This window comes from Colobus angolensis, unplaced genomic scaffold, assembly GCF_000951035.1.
Source record: "Colobus angolensis palliatus isolate OR3802 unplaced genomic scaffold, Cang.pa_1.0 Scaffold179, whole genome shotgun sequence".
NCBI classification, from domain to species: Eukaryota; Metazoa; Chordata; class Mammalia; order Primates; family Cercopithecidae; genus Colobus; species Colobus angolensis.
The window spans coordinates 435,495-460,264 of NW_012114921.1; the positions used below are offsets into that span (position 1 = coordinate 435,495).

Consider the following 24,770-nt stretch of genomic DNA (forward strand, 5'->3'; position numbering starts at 1 on the left):
TTCTTCTTCTTCTTCTTCTTCTTCTTCTTCTTCTTCTTCTTCTTCTTCTTCTTCTTCTTCTTCTTCTTCTTCTTCTTTCTTCTTCTTCTTCTTCTTCTTTTCTTCTTCTTCTTCTTCTTCTTCTTCTTCTTCTTCTTCTTCTTCTTCTTCTTCTTCTTCTTCTTCTTTCTTCTTCTTCTTCTTCTTCTTCTTTCTTCTTCTTCTTTCTTCCTTTCTTCTTTCTTCTTTTTTGAGATGGGGTCTCGCTCTATCACCCAGGCTGGAGTGCAGTGGCGTGATCATAATTCACTGTAACCTCAAACTTCTGGGCTCAAGGGATCCTCTGATCTCAGCATCCTGAGTAGCTAGGACTACAGGCATGTACCACCACACCCAGCTAGTATTTTTACTTTTTGTAGAGACAGGGTCTTGCTATGTTGCCCAGGCTGGTCTTGAACTCCTGGGCTCAAGTGATCCTACTGCCTTGGCCTCCTGAAGTATTGGAATTACAGGTGTGAGCCAGCGAGCCTGGCCTAGGTTTTTCTTTTTCCTTTTTTTTGAGACAGAGTCTTGCTCTGTCACCCGAGTGGGAATGCAGTGGTGTGATCTTAGCTTACTGCAACCTCTGCCTCCCAGGTTCAAGTGATTCTCAGGCCTCAGACTCCCAAGTAGCTGGGATTATAGGCATGCATCACCACACCCGGCTAATTTTTTTGTGTTTTTGTAGAGAAGAGGTTTTGCATGTTGGCCAGGCTGGTCTCAAACTCCTGGCCTCAATTTGATCCTCCCACCTCAGCCTCCCAAAGTGCTGGGATTACAGTGTGAGCCACCGTGGCACCCAGTGAGTCTAATCTCATCTCCCATGTCTTCCCCTCATAAACCTCTTGCTGTAAAACAACAGCTCCTGAATTTATGCTCATTCTGTATAGCTCATCATAGCCTTGCACATATTTTTCTTCCTTTGCTTGAAATGCTCTTTTGTACCTGAAAAAAAAATTCTTCTCTGTGTCAAAGTTCAGCTCAGATATTACCTCCTTGGTGCAGTCTTCTGTAATTTCCACGGGCAGGGTGGTGGCTTTGGCTTCTGAGCTCCCACAGTGCTTTGTATACAGAACTTAACCACACCACTGCTTGGTTGTTTACTAGCACATGAATCATTTCTCTTAGATTCCCCAGAACTTGAGAAATGGAATTTTAGCTTAGTTTTTTTCTTAATACCTGCCTTTTAGTGAGTACTCAGTAAGTATTTTTAAATGAAAGAAAAATTTAATATCAATGTGATTTAGTGCAATATAATTTACATATGACTATATAGTGAAATAGAAATATAAACATGTACCTTGTAAAATAATATATATCTTCAATGAGATTTTAAATGTTTATCAATGTGCTTTTGAATTATCTTATTATACATACAGAACAATGCATTATCCTAACTCCAGAATCCCCTTATTCTCTTTTACAGTCACTTTTCCCCTGCAATGGTAACCAGTATCCTGGCTTCTGACAGCACAGATTTTGAATCCTGACTTTAAAAAGAAGGGAGATGATTGCTGTGTTTCAATTATGTGAACATATATTTATTTAGAAAAGAAAGATTTAAAATAACTGGCATCTCCTTGTCTGTTTTTTATCCAAGAGTTTGGACTTGAGATCTAAGTTCCCTTTCTGTCCTAAGATTTTATGAAACTTAATTTAAAACTTAATGAACCGGGTGTGGTGGTGTGCGCCTTTAGTTCCAGCTACTCTTGAGCCTAGGAAGGAGGATCGCCTGAGCCCAGGAGTTCGAGGCTGCAGTGAGCTGTGATCGGACCACTCCACTTTGCCTGGGCCACAGAGGGAGACCCTGTCTCTTAAAGAACAAACAAAAAAAACCTAATGGTCTTTCCGACTTTACTACTTATATAAGGGCGCCCTCTAGTGGTGTAACATTTCCTAAAATTTATATGCAGTACTTGATTACAGCAGCACTTTTTCTCTAATTTGGGAGCTTGAGCTGTGGCCAGCTAATTCTCTTAGTACAAAGCTTCCTGAGCCATGGGAAGGCATTGATTATGTGGTGCTTTCACAGAGCTGTTTGGCCAACAGATAGAATCTCCCTCTAATGAAACACTTAACTGTTATTTGATAAGACATATTACTTCTCGATTTACTGGAGCATTTTAGGTATTCTCAAGGGCAGGATATTTTCACCTCTGTTTTAGCAGTAAAGCAAAGAGTGTTTTGGTTTCACAGCATTTTGATGACTTAGCGATTCCCTCTCTGGGGCACAGAGTTCTTGGTTTGAGGAAAGAAAGGTTATTAAGCACTGCAGAATTTTTCGAGAGGGTGTTTTCCCTCCCCATTTGGTTACTAAGCACAATTTTTTTTTTTCACGTAGATAGATGCTATTGTGATATTTATTTATACCATTATTGAATTTATAATAGCTTCTTATTTTCTCAAGCACTGGCTACTAATATATAACACATCTGTGATAATTTTAACATTAACAAGGGAACCTCATAATCAGAAACACAAGAACCACTTACTTAGAAGGTTTGAACTGCATCAATTGAACAATTATCTATGGCTGGGCACAGTGGTTCATGCCTGTAATCCAGCACTTTGGGAGGCCGAGGCAGGCGGATCACTTGAGGTCAGGAGTTCGAGACCAGCCTGGCCAACATAGTGAAACCCTGTCTCTGCTAAACATACAAAAATTAGCTGGGTGTGGTGGTGGACACCTGTAATCCCAGCCACTTGCGAGGCTGAGGCAGGAGAATTACTTGAACCCGGAAGGCTGAGGTTGCAGTGAGCTGAGATCATGCCACTGCACTCCAGCCTGGGCGACAGAGCAAGACTCTGGCTCGAAAAATAAAATACCATACCATGCCATACCATGCCATGCCATGCCAAGCCATACATCACATCTATAAAGTATCTGCCATGTACAAGGGCACTGCGGTAGCTATTGTGTTTTTGCCTTTCAAACTATCTGAGTATAGGAGGCTGGGGCACCAAATTTTCCCCATGATGGATTCTCCCATTATTTATTTTCTTCCCTTTCTCATTTACCATTTTCTCTTTACAAAAATTTATTTCTAAGAGTCTCATTTTTAAGATTAGAGGCATGTTAGGAAAAAAAGCATAGGAGTCAGGGAATGCAGTTCTCTCTCCTGGTTAACACTTATAGAAGGGCATGTAAAGAGGAGCAGTGTCTTATTACATACAAAGATGACTGCCTTTGAAGGATATCTCTGAGAGGACTTCCCCCCTTTTTGTTAAGATAGAAGCTCGACCCGCTAAGGTTGGCAATGACGAGAGCATCTTTGTGGGAAGGGAGGACAGTTCCTTCTTGGACTCACTTTCCTCTTGGATGGACTTGTTAACATTTCCTTTGCCACCGCCACACTCACTGGGGGATACTGTTTCCCCTTTAATTCTTTAAGTCAAATTTAATTTCCAATACTTTCCGATACTGGTATCCTCATTGTACGGATGAGTAAAGCTAGAACATTTAAGCAGGGTTTTTGAAAGGCCTTGACATAATAAAGAAGAAATAAACCAGGAGTCATCCAAGAGCCAGAGATCTGAATCATAGGATGTGGCTTGCTGTCTGATCTTGTCCTAGCTCTAGGGTGCCCATGTGTGAGGGACAGCTTAGGAACCCACTCTTAGACATCCATCCTTCTCCAACTGTAGATCTAGGGCTTGTCTAAACTCCACCTTCCTGCCACGTTTTAGTGCTTCTTTGAGAACCTGTGTTCTTCTAACATAAAGGTGTCTATCCTTTCAGGGAATATCAGGCTTGCCCAGAAAGTTGTCAGTCTCCGTTTAAGAACTCTAATGGAATGTAACCCCACAATCCCCAAATTAATATAGGACACACACATCAAATGGGAGTAAGAAGGTCTTATTTTATTTTAGCATTTCTGCATTAGAGTTGAAAACCAGAGCACATGAAAAACTCCTTTAAGGTGCTTTAATTTATTGGAGGCATTAGTTAATTTTTTTGGTCATGTATATCTCTGGGTTTACTTTTTGTATATTTAGTAAAATTTTAGTTAACTGTTATTGGATATTTGGGTGCCTGAATAAATCCAACTGCATACTGAATTTTCTAAAACCAAAGGCTGCCGAGAAGGAGCCAATGTGATTTTGGTTTTATCAGTGCCTAATGGAGTTAGCAATAGTAGTGTAGTAACAATTATTGTCAGGTCAGTGAAAAGACCAACATTCCACATATTCTGCAATGTAACTGTTGGTAAATGGCTGGGAGATTTGTCCTTCATTTTGCAAATTTAGGAGCAAGATACTCACTCTGAGTGTCCCCTACTGAGCATTGAAGTTTATAGTCAGTTTTACCTGCATGAACATGTTATAATGCAATGAGTATAAAGATCTGGGTTTTCTTGGAGGTGAGATTGGGTAGGGGTTAAAAGCATATGAAAAGAATTACATTAGATTCCTAATTATTAGTTACATTCCCTTGGGCAAGCTATCTGACCTCTCTGAGCATTAGCCTTCTTATTTTAAAACTGGGTGATGAAAGTGCCCCAGAGGGTAACTGCCAAGATGGTGAAGGGATCTGTGTAAAGCAACAGCGCTGTGGCAGACACGTGGTAGGTGCGCTATGTTATTCCCTCCCATCCCCACCTCTTCCACCCACGCTGTCCCCAAGTTGCCAGCAAAGCTAACAGATGTAATGTTGCTACTGATTTTTCTGTATGCAAACTTTATTCTTGAGCGGTTTTAAAGTCCAAATAATTACTTTTGTACAATAAACATCATTTGAAGAATGGTCTCTTTTCTTCTTGCCTAACCCATTCTCACAGATCTGTTTCTCCTCCACATGGTAAAGTAGGGAAGCATGTTTTGAAATTTCTTGGACCATAAAAAAATTAAAAAAAAGAAAAAAATGAAATTTCTTGAGCCATATGCTAGAAAGAACTGCTGTGCCTGACTAGAGAGGTTTGTTTCCTTTCCGAGGTCATACTGTGTTGTCTTTACCGTGCTATTATTTATTTTAATTGGTTCAATAAACCAAATTGCAAAAATAAAATTCTAGCTCTGCCTCTGCCTTGTGACCATGGCCAAGTCATGTGACCTCTTCGAGCCTAATTTCTTCAGTTGAGAAACACAGATGGAATGGTTTCTAAGGCCCTTGTCACCTTTTCGTGTTGTGATTCATAAAATCTTTATTCAGGAGCCCAGAACAGGAAGTGGCATGTGGGTCCCACTTCTCAACAGCAGAGGGCATACTGCCCCTAGTGTGCCTGGCCATTATATATTGAAAACTGTCTAGTTATGTAGCCAGAAGTTGATATCCTTGATGATAGGAAGGAGCCAAGGAAATTCTGTAAATTCATGTTATGCAAAGGACATTTCACTACATATTTCCAGTTGTTTAGTACCTAGGTGAAACACTCAAAAAATAGGAGATTTTGACATTCTAAGGTCCTGTAAGTCTGTGAAGAACTTAATCTGTCTCCCATCTAAGTACTCCGTGCTTAGGATTGGTGTGCAGATGGGATGGAGAGAACTAACATCTTTTAAGCATGTATATATCAGGAACTATGCCTAGTACTTTAGGTACATTTTCCCTATCCGCACAGCAATCCTTTGAATTTTATGTGGTTATCCTTATTTTATACAGGAAGATACTAAGGTTCAGAGAGGTTAAGTGATTTGCCCGAGTCTTCATAGTTAGAAGAGATTCAAGTTCAGGTCTGTTAACTCCCAAGTCTGCTTTCTTGCCAGGGTTTCTCTCTCTTTTCCCCAGTCTTAACAATCAAGGCTATTGCTAGGAGCAGGAGTACCTTGGGCACGGCCACACAAGGGAATTTGGCTTTCTCTGGTTCTGAAGTTCTTGTGGCCCTTGTGATTCTAGATGGAAGTGTTTCTCTGGCAAGAACTTTTTATCAGTAATATTTAGCATGACATATACAAACATATACCCATGTTTTCAAATTTGAAAATTTTAAACTGGATTATTAATGTTTTTCTTTGTGGGATTTTTTTTTTTTTTTTTTTTTTTTTTTTTGAGACGGAGTCTAGCTCTGTCGCCCAGGCTGGAGTGCAGTGGCCGGATCTCAGCTCACTGCAACCTCCGCCTCCCGGGTTTACGCCATTCTCCTGCCTCAGCCTCTGGAGTAGCTGGGACTACAGGCGCCCACCACCTCGCCCGGCTAGTTTTTTGTATTTTTTAGTAGAGACAGGGGTTTCACCGTGTTAGCCAGGATGGTCTCAATCTCCTGACCTCGTGATCCGCCCGTCTCGGCCTCCCAAAGTGCTGGGATTACAGGCTTGAGCCACCGCGCCCGGCCTGTGGGATGCTTTTAAAGGTTACAGCAATATCTCAGTTTACATGAAGACTCAGTTCTGTAGTCAGTGGGTGAGGTGAAAATCATTAGGGCAAAATTATCTTCAAGAATCTCATGGGAAGGCATCTTGTTAGAGAGCCATGAGCTTCCTTTCTTTAAGTCCAACACAGTTTTTCCTCCCCTGTTGAAACCTGCTGAGCTTCAAAAGGTGTTCCTGTGGTGGTTTCTCATGTTGAGTTTCAAATGATACAGTTAGCTTATATTTGGGGGTATGTTCAGTGGTAATTCAAATCTTTAGACACCAGAGTCTTAATTCAGTATGGTGAGATGCTTACAGTATTTTAGCTATTCTGAAACCTAGAACAAGAGAAGGAATAACAAATTAATGTCTTATTTTGGTGCTTATTCTAACTCAGTGGTTTTCAGAACTTTACAGAATCACCTGTAGGGCTTGTTAAAGCACAGTTTACTGGGTTTTACCCCCACGGTTTCTGGGATTGCAGTTCCAACAAGTTCCCAGGTGAAGATGATACTGCTGGTCCCGGGACGTCACATGGAGAACTACTGTACTAATTGAATGGAAGCAGGTGGAATCACTTGTCCGTCTTCCTTTCACTGTCTGTCTGCCTTTCTTGCTCTTTCATTTTTAGGCTGAGTGGATATAGTCGAGTTAGTTTAAGTTAAATTCAGGGACTGTAGCTCAGCCAACTCTTTATCCCACTGCTTAGCTTACTACTTGGCCCAGAATAGGAGTTCAATAGATTCTTGTTGAGTGAATGATTGAGTAAATTAACATGTATAATGGAAGGGTTTACAGCACATGGACATCATTATTACATACCTAGTCCATAAAAACTGCTTATTTTCCTGAAAAGTAGATAGTCTTTAGATCAGAATATTATATTTTAGGACTACATATGGTGATGATCACAGATACCAGGAAGTATGCAGTTAGGTAAAGTTTTGAGACACTTGCGTTTTGGAACCTGTGGTGTGAATGGGAACTGTGTATGTAGATAGAGCTGGGTGCAGGAAGTCTCATCTGTTTTAGAATGACCTAGGCAAGTCTTACAGGGTGTACAGTCTGGTTTAGGTCAGAACTAAGCACTGTTCCTGGGAGACTGCAGCAGCACTGGAACAGCATATGTCTAATCCAGACTGGGTGCTGCTTTCTCATTTCTGTCCTTCCAAAGCACTGAGGAATTCAGCCCCCATGATGCTAAAGACTCAGTGAGACTGTACTGCAGGGTAACTCTGTAAATTCAGATAGTTGTATATGAATCTTACCATGTTATAGTATTTGATAATTACATTTTCAATATTAAGTTAAAAAATCTCAAAGAGTAAAAAAAATCTCAAAAATATATTTAAAGTTCAGTTTAAGAAATCATTTTCTTATGTAGCCAGAACAATATGATCATTTTTGACAAAATCAACAAGTCTTTAGTACAAATTGAGTATTTGTTCTCTGAAATGCTTAGGACCAGAAGCATTTCAGATTTTGGATTTTTTTTTTGATTATGTAATAGTCATATTGTAGTTACTGATTGAATATACCTAATCTGAAAATCCAAAATTTGAAATGCTCTAAATGAGCCTTTCCCATGAGTATCATGTTGGTGCTCAAAAGTTTCAGATTTGGAGCATTTGGATTTTGGAGTTTTGGATTAGGGATACTCAACCTGTATCATTTAATAACTAGTCCAGATTAAAATTACACATTTGTCCCTACATCTTTATTTATATATTGTTTGTTCAAACTAGGATCCAGTCCAGGGTCATGTATTATGTCTGGCTATTATGTTCCTTAAAATTCATTTAATCTAAAATAGTGCTTTCTCATGATATTGCCTTGTCAATTGTCTTGTAAAATGTCCTGCCTTCAGTATCTGTTGTCCGTTCAAAGTATATTCAACTTGCTCTTTTACCTTTATATTTCCTGGAACCTGGAAATTAGATCTAAAGGCTGGATTAAGATACAATGGAACATTTTTGGCAGGAATACATCGTAGGTGATATGGGCTTCATGTTGTGCCGCATGAGAGATACGTAATCCTTGCCTGCTCTACCATTGATGATGCTAACAAAATTGATTACTAGATTAAAGTGATGACAGCCTGATCCTTCCATTGTAGTTATATTTTCCCCTTGTGACAAGAGAGTATTCTCTATGGTATTATTTTGATACTATATGAATGTTCATTTTCATATTATCCGTTTTCCTAATGCTTTTAACACCAATTGATAATTCTTGCCTGAATCGGTAAATTTACAGAATTGTCATTATTCTAACTCTGTCATTCCTTCTACATTAGCTGACATTTGACTAAACACAGCTCTTCTTTATTAACTGGGACTATTCGCTGCCATCAAATACAGTTCTGTTGGACAGGCAGGTTAAATGTTGAATTTTTTACTTTTTAATTCCCAGTTTCAAAGTAAGGAGTTGATTTAATAGACAACTTCAATGGTGGCAAATGAACTTTTTCCTTTCTTTCCTTTTTAAAAATATTTTTGTGGACGAATGGAGTTTCATGAATTGAATGTTTCAGTTAACTACAGCGATTATTCTTTTTATGTTTAATTTATTTTTGTTTTACATTCAATTTATTAAAATGATTGCCAGTGATAGTCCCTTGTAGTTGGTTCCTACGTTCTTTAAATATAACTCTCCATTAATTCTGAGCACTTTCTTGCTTCCTTGCACAGCAAAATGCATAGGCTTATCTTGCAGCTTCCTTGTCCCAAATGTCACTCAGCCACTTCACTAATAAGCCCTAGTTTCTTTTGGTGGGAATGGTATACACATGAAAATCTTATAACTTAATCTGTGGTGTGCTGGGATGACAAGGTTTATGGACCTTTTCAGTAGTCTACTTAGTTCATGAATTTTTAATATTAAAACTGTGTATAATGAAAATTCAGATAGTAGGGGAAAACTGTATTTTGAAAAATAATAGGATGTATTACATACTTAAAAATTGCTAAGGGAGTAGATTTTAAGTGTTCTTACCACAAAAAATGATAAATATGTGAGGTAATACTTATGTTAATTAGCTCAATTTGGCCATTCTACAGTGTATACGTATTTCAGAACATCGTGTTATATACACCATATGTAAAATTTTGTTTGTCAATTAAAAAATGCATTAAAAAATTAAAAAAGGGTTCACATTGTATTAACGATTCAATTTTAACATTATGTTTTTAAGTAGCTACTTGACTTTATAATTGTATTTTTTCTTTTACATTGAAAATCTGGACTACCAATAGCAGACATTGCTTTATTTTATAATACAAAGAAAATTATTTCAAAATAATATTATCAATATTACTATTAATAATAAAACAATGAAGTTTAAAATTTCTTGTGATTATTTTTGTAGTATAGATTGATTTTAATGGAAGAATTAATTACCTTTGTGTTGATCTCATTTTATTACTTTCCTTTGAAATATGTTTTGTTTGTTTTGTTTTTATCACAGGTTGATCATTTTGGATTTAATACTGTGAAAACTTTTAATCAGCGGTACCTAGTAGCTGATAAATACTGGAAGAAAAATGGTGGATCGATACTTTTCTACACTGGTAATGAAGGGGACATCATCTGGTTTTGTAATAACACGGTATGTGCAGATTCATGAAATTCCAGTGCTCAATTTGACTTTTATTATGATAACTTGGAAGAAATGTTTTGCAGTGTATATGACCAAGCATTACTGTTCTTAATTGTAAAGTTCTATAAAAAATAACAAAAAAAACCTCACTAATAATAGAAAAATAGCAAAAGTACATGAATAGAAAGTTCATAAAAGAATTAAATACAGATATCCAATAAGTCTACATATTCAGCCTTCAAGAATTACAAATGAAAAGGATAATGTACAATTTTTGGATAATTGAATTATTTTATTTTATTTTATTTTATTTTTCATGGACTGCCTGAACATCCCAGAGAATTGAATTTTGCAAGTTTTTTGTTTTTGTTTGGCTTTGTTTTGTTTTTAAAATCCCAGCTTATTTCTAGAGTGAACAAGGATATAAAGGAAACAAGGATAAGAATGTTACTGTGTACAGTTTATTTTGATTATGGTATCTAGAAGGTAAAAACAAGGGCAGGAATTTTTCTATGTTTAGTGTTATATTGTCAGTGTCCAGGACTTACAGAAGGTGATAAACATCTGTTAAATGAATGAATGAATAAAACCTAAACAAAACCAATGCAAATGAGAAAAAAATATACAAATAAGGATGGGAAAAGGTAAAGTTGTAGCTACATTTTAGTTTAGCTTTCCTGTTCTACCATTTTCTTTTATTTGTGAGGGTTAAAAATAGTATATAGCTTGTTAGCTTGCTTCCCTGACTATATTTTCTATCGCCTTTTATAATACTGAAATCCATGAACAAAACTTAATTTCGAAAGATCTGTGAAAGGAAGAAATGCCCCTTTTCAACGTGTCAGTGCTGTGATGAGAAAATGTCAACTTTCTACCAAAAAATTAGTTGTGAACTACCTTAAAGTGGGGAATGAATTATGTCTTATCCCCAATGCCAATGTCTGGCATGATGCTTGGTAGTCAGGAGGTCTCAGTAAATGTTTGTTGAACTGATATATGAATTTAAAGTAAAGATATGAACCCAATTACATTGTTATTGCATTTCTCATTTCTGATTATTTCTTTAGGAATGTTAAGAATCTAAGTAAGTTAGTTGAAATAAAATAATTCCCAGAGAAATGAGATCCTAGGATGCCTATTTCTTTTAGATCAGTGGCAAGTGAAATCAGGACCTCCTTTCCATCAGATTCCCGTTCTGTTATTCTGTGAAATAACAGAGGCTGCCTTGTCTCTTTTCTCCTTTTGGTGTGACTTTCGTTTTATGTGAAGGCCATAGGGTAACTTCTCCTCTCCAGTGATTTTTCCAGTTCCCATTCTCTTTTATTATAGGCAGGTAGCTGTTCCTGCCTTCACTAGGCACTACTCTGACAGACACTGTGGCAGAACTTTAGGTTTGCTGGGGTATCTCTGTTTTCAGAAGTGGTTGAAAGGAAGAGATATTCAGTGTAGGAACAGTTCCAAAGAACTGACTAGAGGCAGATCATAGAGGAGCAGATCCTGGCCCATCCCCAGGCCCAGAGACCTTCCTTTACACACCAAAACGTGCCAGTGCACATTCACTTCTGGACATTAATTTGTTGAGAGGCAGCAATCACACAGTGGTCAAAAGTGAAGGCTTCAGCCAGATTGACAAGGTTTGAATGCTGATTTGGCCACTTTGCTGTGTGACTTTGGGTAAGTTTCTTGTTCTGTGCCTCAGTTGTCTCATCTGTTAAATGGATACAGTAATAATAGTTCATGGAGTTGTGTAAAGACTTAGAGAAGATTAAGGGACTTGCAAGCACATAATGTTAAAAGATGCTGATATATTACATGAACCTCTTTTGAAAAATAAGAGTACTCCTGAAATGGATCACTTATTACTTTGTGAACTAGTTCAGTGAAATTGCCTCCTCTCAAAGCCTGAAGTCAATTGCGCAGAGGTCTGGACATTTTAATGGATGATCTTTACTCTTAAGATACTCATGATCTGGTGTGTGTGTGACATACATGTAAGCAAAATTTGCAGCACAGTACCAGGGACATATACCTAGCACAGTGGTGTTGAGAAGGGGGAGTGATCAGCACTGCCAAGGTGGGGCCAGCAGAGGTGGGCATGCTTGAGCTGGGTGTTTGCAGGATTTGTAGTTAAATGGCAGGGAATGAGTAGATTCTTAAGAGAGAAAGTGGGGGTTATTGAAACCATCACAAATATCTGGTTAAATTCTCTATCCTTACATGTGTATAACTCTTCTAATTGTTCATTTATTGATCAAAACAAACAAAAACACTTGAGGTTCTTAGTCTTTGTTAGGGAGCTGGAACTCACTAAATAGCAACAGTGTGCACTAGGAATGACAAATAGTTTTAATCTGTGCTAAATCTAAATCTAATCCTTTGATGTTAATTACTTAGAATGCTTTGTTGAGAAAAGATTCTGAGGCTACAACTGAGTAAGTGAAAAAATGAAGTGATTGGCTAATGACCAGATATAGATGATTCTAGCAAGGAGATCTAACAGTTCTTGATGATGGTGCTCTGGAGCCAGACACCTATGTTTGAATCATGGCTCTGCTGCTTACTAGCTGTGTGAATGTTGAAGGTTATTTAAACTCTTGTGTCTCAATGTTCTTGTCTATAAAATGGGATTAATCAAAGTGCCTATTTCATAGATTGCTGTAATATTTAAGTGAATTAATACATATAAAATGCTTAGAACAGTGCCTGACACATTATAAACACTGAGTTATTTTAGCCATTGTGAGCTACTATTTATTTTCTAATAAATAAGATTAATTGAAAACCCTAGGGAGTTTAGTATGCTTGTTTATTTTGTTTTCTCTTTTATGTTGTCAATGCCTCTGAGTAGACAGCTGCTTTAGATATCTTTAGCTCTTTCCTAGAAGATTTGGCAAACAGTGCAATTTGAAGACCATTTTTTTTTTAAAGTTGAAGTTGCCTTTTATTTTTATTTAATTTGTTTTCTCTCCATTGTGGTTTTTTTTTCTTGACTTTTATTTTAGGTTTAGGGGGTACATGTGCAGGTTTGTTAACTTGGGTAAATTGTGTGTACTGAGATTTGGTGTATGAATGGTCCCATCACCTAGGTAGTAAGCATAGTACCTGATACGTAGTTGTTGAACTCATGCTCCACACCCACACCCCCTGCACTGTTAGCCCCCAGCCCCTCTAGTAGTCATGCAGTGTCTATTGTTCCCTTCTTTGTGGCCATGTGTATTCAGTGTTTAGCTCCTGCTTATAAGTGAGAACATGCAGTGTTTGGTTTTCTGTTGCTCTGTTAGGTCACTTAGGATAATGACTTCCAGCTACATCCATGTTACTGCAAAGGATATGATTTTGTTCTTTTTAATGGCTATGTAGTATTCTATGGTGTGTATAGACCACATTGTCTTTATCCAGTCCACTGTTGAAGGGTATCTAGGTTGATTCTGTGTCTTTGTTATTGCAAACAGTGCTAAGATGAACATGCAAGTGCATGTGTCTTTTTGGTGGAATGGTTTATTTTTATTTTTATTTTAAATTTTTATTTATTTTTTAATTTTATTTTTTGTAGAGAAAAGGGTTTCACTATGTTGCCCAGGCTGGTCTCGAACTCCTGGACTCAAGTGATCCACCTGCCTTGGCCTCCCAAAGTGCTAAGATTACATGCATGAACCACCACACCTGGCCAATTTTTCTTCAGGTATATACCCAGTAGTGAGGATTGGTGGTCTGAGTGATAGTTCTATTTCAAGTTCTTTGGGAAATCTCCAAACTGCTTTCCATAGTGGCTGAACTAATTTATATCCTACTAACAGTTTGTAAGCGTTCCCTTTTCTCCACAACCTCACCAATATCTTGTTATTTTTTGACTCTTTTTAGATAATAGCCATTCTAACTGGTATGAGATGGTATCTCATTGTGGTTTTAATTTGCATTTCTCTGATGATTAATAATGTTGAGCATTTGTTCATGTTTGTTGGCCTTGTGTATGTCTTCTTTTGAAAAGTGTATGTTCATGTCTTTTTCTCACTTTTTAATGGGGTTGTTTGTTTTTTCTTGTAAATTTATTTATTTTATTATTGTTATTATTTTTTAGACGGAGTCTCGCTCTGTCACCCAGGCTGGAGTGCAGTGGCGTGATCTTGGCTTGCTGCAAGCTCCACCTCCCGAGTTCACGCCATTCTCCTGCCTCAGCCTCCTGAGTAGCTGGGACTAGACGCGCCCGCCACCACACCTGGCTAATTTTTTTGCATTTTTAGTAGAGACGGGATTTCACCGTGTTAGCCAGAATGGTCTCCATCTCCTGACCTCGTGATCCGCCTGCCTCAGCCTCCCAAAGTGCTAGGATTACAGGCATAAGACACCACGCCCGGCCCTTTTATTGTAAATTTAAGTTCCTTATAGATTCTAGACATTAGGCCTTTGTCAGATGCATAGTTTGCAAATATTTGCTCTTATTCTGTAGGTTTTCTGTTTACCCTGTTGATAGTGTCTTTTGCCATGCAGGAGCTCTTTATCTTTAGTTTAATTAGGTCCCACTTGTCAGTTTTTGTTTTTGTTGCAGTTACTTTCTGGGACTTAGTCATAAATTCTTCGCCAAGGCTGATGTCCAGAATGGTATTTCCTAGGTTTTCTTCCAGGGCTTTTGGGCTTTTTATAGTTTCCAGTTTTACATTTAAGTCTTTTATCCATCTTGAGTTGGTTTTTGTATATGGTGAAAGGAAGGGGTCCAGTTTCAATCTTCTGCATATGGCTTGCCAGTTATCCAAGCACCATTTTATAGAATAGGGAGTCCTTTTCCCATTGCTTGTTATTGTTGACTTTATTTTAGATCAGGTGGTTGCAGGTGTGTGGCTTTATTTCTGGATTCTCTATCCTGTTACATTGGTCTGCATGCCTATTTTTGTACTAGTACATGATGTTTTGGTTATTGTAGCCTTGCAGTATAGTTTGAAGTCAGGTAGTGTGATGCCTCTGGCTTTGTTTTTCTTGCTTAGGATTGCTTTGGCGATTCAAGTTTTTTGTTGTTGTTGTTGTTGTTGTTGTTCTATATGGATTTCAAGAGTTTATTTATTTTTTTTCCTAACTCTGTGAAAAATGATGTTGGTAGTTTGATAGCAATAGTATTGAATCTGTCAATTGCTTTGGGGAGTATGGCCATTTTAACAATATTGATTCTTCCTATGTGTGAACATGGAATGTCTTTCCATTTGTTTGTGTTGTCTCTGATGCCTTTCAGCAGTGGTTTGTAATTCTCATTGTAGAGATGCTTCACTTCCTTGGTTAGCTGTATTCCTGGATATTTCATTCTTTTTATGGCTATTGTAAATGGGATTGTGTTTTTGATTTGGCTGTTAGCTTGATTGTTATTGGTGTATAGACATGCTACTGATTTTTATACATGGAATTTGATACTGAAACTTTACTGAAGTTGTTTTGTCACTTCTAGAAGCCTTTTGGCAGAGTCTGTGGGGTTTTCTAGGTGTAGCATCATCTCATCTGTGAAAAAAAGATAGTTTGATGTCCTCTTTTCCTCTTTGGATGCTTTTTATTTCTTTCTCTTGCCTGATTGCACTGGCTAGAACTTCTAGTCCTATATTGAATAGGAGTGCTGAGACAGAGCATCCTTGCCTTGTCTTAGTTCTCAAGGGCAATGCTTCTAGCTTTCACCCATTCAGTATGGGTTTATCGTAAATGGCTCTTATTATGTTGCAGTATATTCCTGCAATACCTAGTTTATTGAGAATTTTTACTGTGAAGGGATGTTGAATTTTATCAAAGGCCTTTTCTGCATCTATTGAGATGATCATGTGGTTTTTATTTTTTAATTCTGTTTATGTGGTGAATTCCATTTATTGATTTGTGTATGTTGAACCAACCTTGCATCCAGGAATAAAGCCTATATGATTCTGGTAAATTAACTTCTTGATGCTGCTGGATTTTTGTTTGCTAGTTTTTGGTTGAGGGTTTTTACAACTATTTTCATCAGGGGTATTGGCCTGAAGTTTTCTTGTTTCATTGTGTCCCTGCCAGGTTTTGTATCATAATGATGCTAGCTTCATAGAATGAATTAGGGAAGAGTCCCTCCTCCTTATTTAAAAATAATTTCAGTAGGATTTGTACTGGCTCTTTGTACGTGAAGACCATTTTAGACATAATATTGATTCTAGGGCTAGAGTGTCAGGATAAAAAGACATGGATGACTAGTGGATGAGCAACCTGGGATTATTTTTAATTGTTTCACTCATAAAGTGTGAGATTGATACGTAACAATAAGACAGCAATTATGTCATTTATTTGTAGAACAAACATAAATTGTGCAACTTTTTAGAGTGCTCTTTTTGGTCTGGCATAACATGTATTTCATATGGTTTGCCAAAAGGTTCAGTGACTTTCACATCCTGATTTTATCCTGTGATTTTGTAAACTCTTCTTAGGGGTTCATGTGGGATGTGGCTGAGGAACTGAAAGCCATGTTGGTGTTTGCTGAACATCGATACTATGGAGAGTCTCTCCCCTTTGGTGACAACTCATTCAAGGTAAAGATACTTTTTACTGTTAAGTTACAAGTTTTTTCTTTTCATTTTAGAATAGTTTCTAAATTACATGCCCCACTGTGAGATAACTTTAATTTGAAATGCCTAAAAGCTCAATAGTTTATATTTAGTAGTTTCTTTTTAGATACAATTTGAACAGATTGAGGTTTTTTTTAAAGCCATTTTGTTATAATTCTTAATGTTAATCAGTTTTTGACTTGGTGTGCCTCAGGTAGTTAAATTTTACTCTGTGGTGCGGAGACAGTACAGGGAGCTTTTTACTATTTCAAAAATATCAGTAAACAATTCCGCTTTATAAATTGTACACTTAAATTATTGAGCCTGCCACTGGAAAAAATATAATGAGCATAACAAATTTATCTGATGTTTTTAATAAAATAAAATCAATAAAATAAGGTCAAATAAGCTGTATGATGCATTAAGGCCAACTGGCCCCTTGGATTCCCTTTGAACGTTTCCTGTTCTCACAGGAGCTTTGGCCTTTGTCATAGACTCTGTATCTAATAAACCAGGAGACTTTTTCGGGGACTTTTTCTTCAACGGAGTCATTCCTGTACTTCTACCCTTGTGACTTTGGCTACATTAATTTGCCACATGTACTATTATTTACTTAATATTTTTCTTTAATCAACTCACTTTTTAAACTTAGCATTATCTTAACCAAGGGCTCTATGTACTGGTTATTCTTTTCAAATTTCACTAAAATGAAGCAATAAATGTTCCATTAAAAATGTTTGTGTGCTTCCTAAGACCACCAGTATATACATATGCTTTTGGGAACTCTCAGCTATAAGGACTTGGGGCCAGTCCTTTACTAGGCTGCCTGTTTTGAAAGGAGTTTTTTATTTTTAAAAGGGAGGTTTTACTATCTCATATTATAAATAAATACATGAGTAAAAATAAGTAAAAGTGTTGTGTTATAAATAGAAAGTGGGATAATTTGCTGATATTTGTTGGGCTGTATGGGAAATTCATTCTTTAGCTTGATATTTTGCATATCTGATTAAGGGACTTGACAGGTCCTGAAAGCTTGGGAAGCAGTTAGCTTGTTATAGATAGAAACATAACTTCTTCTCCTAGGTTTCTGTGATTGATACTGTGTTAGCAAAATGGAGCCAGGGGCTCTTTTTGATATACTTCTTTCCCTTTGTGTGCTCACAGAATATGTCAGTAACATGAGGGATATTACAGATATTATGCAAGGATTAGAAAAAAAATGCACTCAACTGTACAGAGTGCTATAAAAACTAGAAGTAAAGGATAGTGACAGACAGGGAGAGAGGAGGTAAGAAGGCATATATCTTGGAAGAGGGGGAAAGCTAAAGGAGCAGGAGGCATATACAGGAGATAGGAAAGATGGGATCTGTGTGATTCAGTAATATGCCAGATGATGGAAGGAATCAGAATGGTGAGACCAAAGCATGAAAGTCAAACAGGGTAGCCTAATAGAGGTATGTAGCTGTATTAGTTATCTATTGCTATGTAAAGATGTACCTCAAACCTTATGGCTTAAAACAGCAATAAACATCTATTACTTTATAGTTTCCATGGGTGAAGAATTAGGAGTAGTTTAGCTAGGTGTTTCTGCTTCAGGGGGTCTCATGAGGTTAGGATATCAGCTGATGCTGCAGTCATCTGAAGGCTTGACTGGGGCTGGAGAGCCTTTCTACTCATATGGTGGATCACTCACATAAGAGATAAAACTGGTACTGGATGTTGACAAGAGGCTGCAGTTAAGGGCCTACTTGAATTCATTACAAGGCAGCTAATTTCCCTCAAAGTTGGCAGTGCAGGAGAGCAAGGTGGAAGCTGCAGTGTTTTTTTTAATGACCTAACCTTCGTAGTCACGTATCATTACGTCTGCCCCATTCTGTTAATTAGAAGCAAGTCATTAAATCCCATCCAAGTTCAAAGGGAGTGGAATTAAGCTTCACCTTTTAAAGGAAGGAGTGTCAAAAATTTGCAGACATATTTTAAAAGACCTTCTTAGCCTTCTCAGCTCAGCAGGACACTAAGCTTCACCTTCTGCAGTAGGGAAATTGTCTTCATGTAGAGAGCAGGACGATTATCAAACTTAACATTATGAGTTTTCCTTTTCTCAAAGATCAATGTCTTGTGTTGCCTGTTTTCCAATACCTGAAAATAGTTTTTTTCTTTCCAATTTTATAGTTGTTTAAAATAGGTAGGCTACTTTGTTTCAGTTGTTGATATCGCCTAGGTCATACATAATCTTTCCGATAAAGAAGGGTGAGTTTTATTTTTACTGGTGATTCTTACCTCAATTGTCCACTAGATTTAGTTTATATTTGCCTATGTGGTAGACATTTTAAATGTGCCAAGATTTAAAACAAAAGTTATAATAGTTATCTATTAAGCTTAGTTTATATTCTATCATATTTGCTATTATTTAAATTTTACCTACAATTTGTTTCTATTGTTTCTACAACCTTAAACAAAGTCTTTGGTAAATAGCATTTAATAGAAATTACACTTGCATGCAAAGTACATTATGTTCTTCCACAAACTTAAAATCATTTTCCTGAGTTTAAATCCACACAGCTATTGCTTTGACTAGGCGTGTTAGTACAATTGCCTAGAAATTCTATTTGGAGAAAAGCTTATCTGACACTGGCTCTCTTCTGGATCCATGCTATTCCTAAGCTGCTATTATGTGCACATTTATACCCATGTTCTTTGGTATTTTTCTTTAGGATTCCAGACACTTGAATTTTCTGACATCAGAACAAGCTCTGGCTGATTTTGCAGAGTTAATCAAACACTTGAAAAGAACAATCCCAGGAGCTGAAAATCAACCTGTCATTGCCGTAGGAGGCTCCTATGGCGGCATGCTTGCAGCCTGGTTTAGGATGAAATATCCTCATATGGCAGCTGGGTAAGTGCATTTATACTGAACAAGAGTGTTTCTTAATGATTATCAAGGCAAACGTAGAGATTCATTTTGGGTAAAACATGTTTCATTCTATTACACTGAGATTTCTGGCTTCTGTCTCATTAACAGCTGTGTTATTTTTCTCACTATTTTTATTATAAGTTTCAACTTTAAAACTTGATTTAGATGACATATATATATATATATAATTTTTTTTTCTTTTCTTTTCTTTTTTCCTTCTTTGATTTTCTTGTCATTTAGAGCTCTTGCAGCTTCTGCCCCTATCTGGCAGTTTGAGGATTTAGTACCTTGTGGTGTATTTATGAAGATTGTAACTACAGATTTTAGGAAAAGTGGTCCACATTGTTCAGAGAGCATCCGCAGGTCCTGGGATGCCATTAATCGACTCTCAAATACTGGTAAGCTTTAATTAAGAGAATGGAATTGTGTGTTTATTTAGCCTTTCATTTGTTAAATTCAGTAGTTGTCACTTTTTAAGTAAACATTTTATTAAAGTATAATGTACATACAGAAAATTATACAAATCAAAATGCATAGCTTGATGAATTTTCACAAAACAAGGACACAGTGTAATTAGCATTTAAATCAATAAAGGGCATTGCCAGCATCTCAGAAATCTCCTTATGCCTTTTCAGTCACGACCTCCATACCTACCCAGCAAAAACATCCTCACTTCTAGAACCATAGGTTAATTTTTACTTGTTCTTAAATATTTTAGTAATTGGAATTACATAGCATGTCTTTTTTTGTGTCTACTGTCTTTTGCTCAGCGCTGTTTGATAGATATATTCATTTGTTTTACTTAGTTGTAGTTTATATATTCTTGTTCTATGGTGTTCCTATTTTTTCATTTTAGTAGTATCTTAAAAAGGGAGAATAATTCTGCATACTAATTCTGGTAAACTCTATGAGGATAGGCAACTTGTCTGTCATGGGATTCTCCAGTTGCTCTAAAAATATCCTGGGAGAAGGGGAATAAAAGATTGAGTTTTCTAAAATACTATGTGAAGAATAAATTATCTGTAAAGCCATCTGTTGACCAGTACTTTTTAGATTCCAACAATGTGATTCTATTCCCAGGCAGTGGTTTGCAGTGGCTTACTGGAGCCCTTCACTTATGCAGCCCATTAACGTCTCAGGACATCCAACATTTGAAAGACTGGATCTCTGAAACCTGGGTGAATCTGGCAATGGTGGACTATCCTTATGCATCTAACTTTTTACAGCCTTTGCCTGCTTGGCCTATCAAGGTAATAGGAAAATGTCCTCTCATAATTTTTAATAACATACTTCTCTTTTTTTTTTAATGTGCATACTCTGACTTTCTGCATCAGAGAAAGTCCCAGTGACAAACGGGCTCTGGCGTTGGTCAAACTTGAGCTGGAATCCTGGGTTCTGCTACTTTCTGATTATGTGGGCTTGGACATGTTACCTAGCTTTTTTGATCCTCGGTTTCCTCATTTGAAAAATGAGGAAAATTCATTGATTATAGAGTTGTATGAATTAGAAATAATACCAAAAGTTGCTATTAATGGAATAATTAATATGTGCCAAATCCTGGGCTGTGTGCTTTGCGTGTACAATGTATTTAATCTTTGTGATATGTGTGTAACTTCCATCTATGTAATACATGGTTGACGCTTAATAAATGGCAGTCATTATGATAGTACTATGATCTAGTCAGCTGCGAACGCATTGTAAGTGCTGCCCACAGTGTGAAGAGTGACCCCCATGCATCACAGTAGAGTGGAAAGAACATCAAATTAGACTCTGAAAGTGAGGTTTTGGTCCAGAACTGCCGCTTCACTTACCAACTGTGTGATCTTGGGCAAGGTGCTTTTCTTTCCTCATCCTCTGTCTTCCTCTGTGGAATGGAATAACAGCACTTAGATACCAAATAGGGTTGTGCTGAGAATCAAATAAAATGTTGGATGTGAAACACTTTGGAAATATAAGGACACATTACAATATAAATTTTAAGGTTATTTTCATAGCAAAATTCTTTATTGTGTATGTTCATTTTAAGCATTTCTTTGTAAAGAACATTCCTCTTAGTTTTAAAAACAAAGGCTGGCCAACTTGATGGTTAATTTTAGAGAATATAACTGACTCTTCAGCTACAATGAGTGTTGGAAGTGAAAATAGAGTTGGTGATATAGATCCGGGTTTCAAATGCACTTTTAATTTAACCACCCCTTTGAATTATTACATGTATACCTTGCTTAAAATTTTGTAACTAAAACAAGTTCATTTGCTATTATTTTTCTTAATTTAAAAAGTAGAATGACCAGTGAGTGTCTTGCATATAGTAGGCCGGAGGTAAATATATGTTCAATTAGATTGAATTTTGATAATACATAGTTGTTGAAAAGAGCAGATCATGTTTTATGTTAGAAAACCTAAATCAAATCCAGCACTTTGGGAGGCGGAGGTGGGAGGATTACTTGAGGCTAGACGTTTGAGACCCACCTGGGCAACATAGTGAGACCTCATCTCTACTACAAATCAAAAAGATTAGCAGGGCATAGTGGTGCCTGCCTGTAGTTCCAGCTACTTGGAAGGCTCAGGCAGGATGATTGCTTGGGGCTGCAGTGAGCTGTGATCATGCCACTGTACTCCAGCCCGGGTGACAGAGCTGGATCCTGCCTCAAAAAAAAAGAAAAGTGAAGAAAAGAAAACCTGGACCAAAATGACAAGGAAAAACTAAATCTAAACTAGTTCATCTCCATAAACATCTATGTGCTAATAATACCTTACCTGTCCATATTATTTACTATCTACAAAGCACTTTCATGTATGCTGTCTCAATTCTTATAAAAGTACTATATAGAAAAAGAGGTATAATCCAAGATTTTTGGAGAGGAAATTAAAGCTCAACTAAGAGGTGTTGGAAGTAGGATTTGAACTTGGGTCTTCACTGTTCCGAGCTTATGCTCATCTACTGCATTGCACTGGATTAGGAGGAAACTTGCCTGAGGGTTGAGGGGGCCATTGCTCACAGTGAGACATCTATCAGATTTAACTCGGTATCTATCTGTGTATAAGGTGAGAATTACATTTGCATCTTTGTTCTCACTTGAAGAATGAATGAGTTTTCAGATGATAAAAACATATGGGAAATTCTCTCGTTATTAAGAACAGAGGTTGATAAACTTTCTCCATTTAAAGGGCTGTATTTTTAGGCTTTGCGAGTCATATGGTTTCTGTCACAATTGCTCAACTCTGCTGCTGTAGCATGAAAGTAGCCATAGATAATAAATAAGCAAATGAGGATGGCTGTCTCCAATAATAACTTATTTATAAAAATAGGCAGTGGGCTGGATTTGGCCTGGGGGTTGTACTTTCCCAACCGCTTATCTAGAAAAAGGCTGGAGAAATATAGCTGTTTAATGTTAGTTGGTGTAGCACAATTTGGAATAGTGAGAAGTCTAACTGGTTTTCTCCCTACCTCTTTAATGTTCATTCTGGGATATTTTGCTGTTCAGTCTTAACATGTGAATAAATATTTTATCCTTTGTTCTTCTAAATAATTACTCAAAACCAGCAGAGTATACCTCAAATATTTTGTCATCTATTTTTGATTTACTGCAATCCTTTTATCCTTTATATATATGCATTATAAAAGTTTATTTTTAAGGTAAGATATCTTTAGGTATTTCCCTCACAATCACCCTTTACTTCTTTTATCCAGGATTAATTCTTGTCATTCTCTTCAGTTATTTCTTACTGACATTATCCTTTCTTTTGACAGATCAAGGAATTCTTTATTGCTTGTATTTATGATTCTGTTTCCAGCCTGCACTCCCACCAGAGGTAATCTTATCTCTTGCCCCTTGCTGGAGAAATTCCATTGCCTCTGTTTCCAATTTCATCCTATAGTTAGTTACCCATCTGATTTTCAGAATTTTTCCACTATGTCTCCCTCCCAAACTTGTAGCTTCAGATCACTTTCTTTCACTGTTCATTCTATTTCTCCTTTTTTGACCCCCTCTGTGTTCTCCCAACCCACTAATCCCTGGAACACAACCCAGTTGGGGACCGCTCTTTCACTTGGATAGTTCCATTTAACCAGAACTCCTCCTCCCTCTGATACACTTCCTCCTTTTTAAAGGGCTGACAAACAGGCGTCCTTTTCTGAGTCTGTAACTCAGGCTTAGGATGGTGAGATAATATGTAACAGTTGGGTTATGAAAAAAAGCAGGTGGTTTCCAATTCTGTCTGGGACCTTGTACAGTTCTGAAGGATCCATGGGCAGCGACTAAATGCCATTTTCCGTGTCAATTCAAGTATCGTTCCTTTTAATTTGTCTTTGGGCTTTGCACACTCAGACTCCATTTGCTTTTGTTTACTGTTAACAGAAGCTGCAACATTCATGCAGAAATAATCATGGACTTGGCTGGTAGAACACAAGGAAGAAGAGAAAAGAGAAACAGAAAACCCCTCTGTCATTTGACTGTTCTGTCAGCATGGAAACTACTAGGTCTCTTCTTAGCTTAAAGAGCAATTTTAAAGGATGCTGTAATTTGTTAATTTTGGAATCACATTTCAGCTGATAGCTTCTCAAATATTTCAGCATAGGCTTCTGTGAATGTAGATAGATATAGTGAAATAATGACATAAGATGGAAAAATCTCTTCCGTTTGTCTTGGTGTTTGGTAATGTATGCGACCTCTCTGGGTGGTTTAAGCGGTTTAGGTGCATTCTATGAAAAGGGAGCTTTTAATGACAAAACTAATGTGATTATCTGAGTGAGTGTGAGGGGGTATTGAAGCCTTAGAGAAAGAAAATCTGTTAGAAAAGCTGAATGTATCTGCTTAATCCTTTCTCTAATGTGGATGGACCATGCTCTGAGAGGAGATTGGTCTTTTTTTTTTTCACCCAACTTATCTTCTTTCCTTCCTCTGTTAAAAAATTTTCTTTGACCCTCTTTTCCTTCTCTTATTTAAATGTGTACTCTCATAGGTAGGAACACTTAAAACTTTTAAACAAATCATTGTCTTTACTTTGTCTGGTGTATGTGGGATTAAAGGGCAGAACTGAAATAGTTGGTTCCAGATATGATTAGTTTGGTACTAAGGTTGCATGAATGTTCTATTTTCTTAACTATTTCTATACACTTTAAAACTGGAATGAGTAAAATGGACTTTCTAATGCTCTTTCTATTTCCTGAATGTTCATCTTTATTCTAGGAAATGCCTCATATCACTCTACTATTTTACAGGTTTTTTTTTTTTACTATTACATACTTTTAAGGTTTTATGATTTCATATTGCCACAAAATTCATTCTAAGTTTTTGCCAAAACAAATAAACCTAGAAAAATATAAAGATGATCTAAGAATTAGAAAAATTGTTTTAAAAAGTTACGCATGAGACAGCAGGTATATTTAAGCATTGTATGTGTTATTTTTCTTTTAGCT

General features: G+C 37.0%; 1 protein-coding gene across 2 annotated transcripts in view; it reads left to right on the forward strand.

The window, feature by feature from the left end:
* Nucleotides 1-24,770, forward strand: part of PRCP (prolylcarboxypeptidase (angiotensinase C)) — an 82,873-nt gene that overhangs the window by 38,471 nt on the left and 19,632 nt on the right. For both annotated transcript variants that reach the window (XM_011938899.1, XM_011938898.1), the window contains 5 exons: nucleotides 9,770-9,910; nucleotides 16,321-16,422; nucleotides 19,152-19,333; nucleotides 19,592-19,749; nucleotides 20,432-20,601. In XM_011938899.1, coding sequence (XP_011794289.1) covers nucleotides 9,770-9,910; nucleotides 16,321-16,422; nucleotides 19,152-19,333; nucleotides 19,592-19,749; nucleotides 20,432-20,601 — 753 coding nt within the window. The remainder of the gene's footprint in view (nucleotides 1-9,769; nucleotides 9,911-16,320; nucleotides 16,423-19,151; nucleotides 19,334-19,591; nucleotides 19,750-20,431; nucleotides 20,602-24,770) is intronic.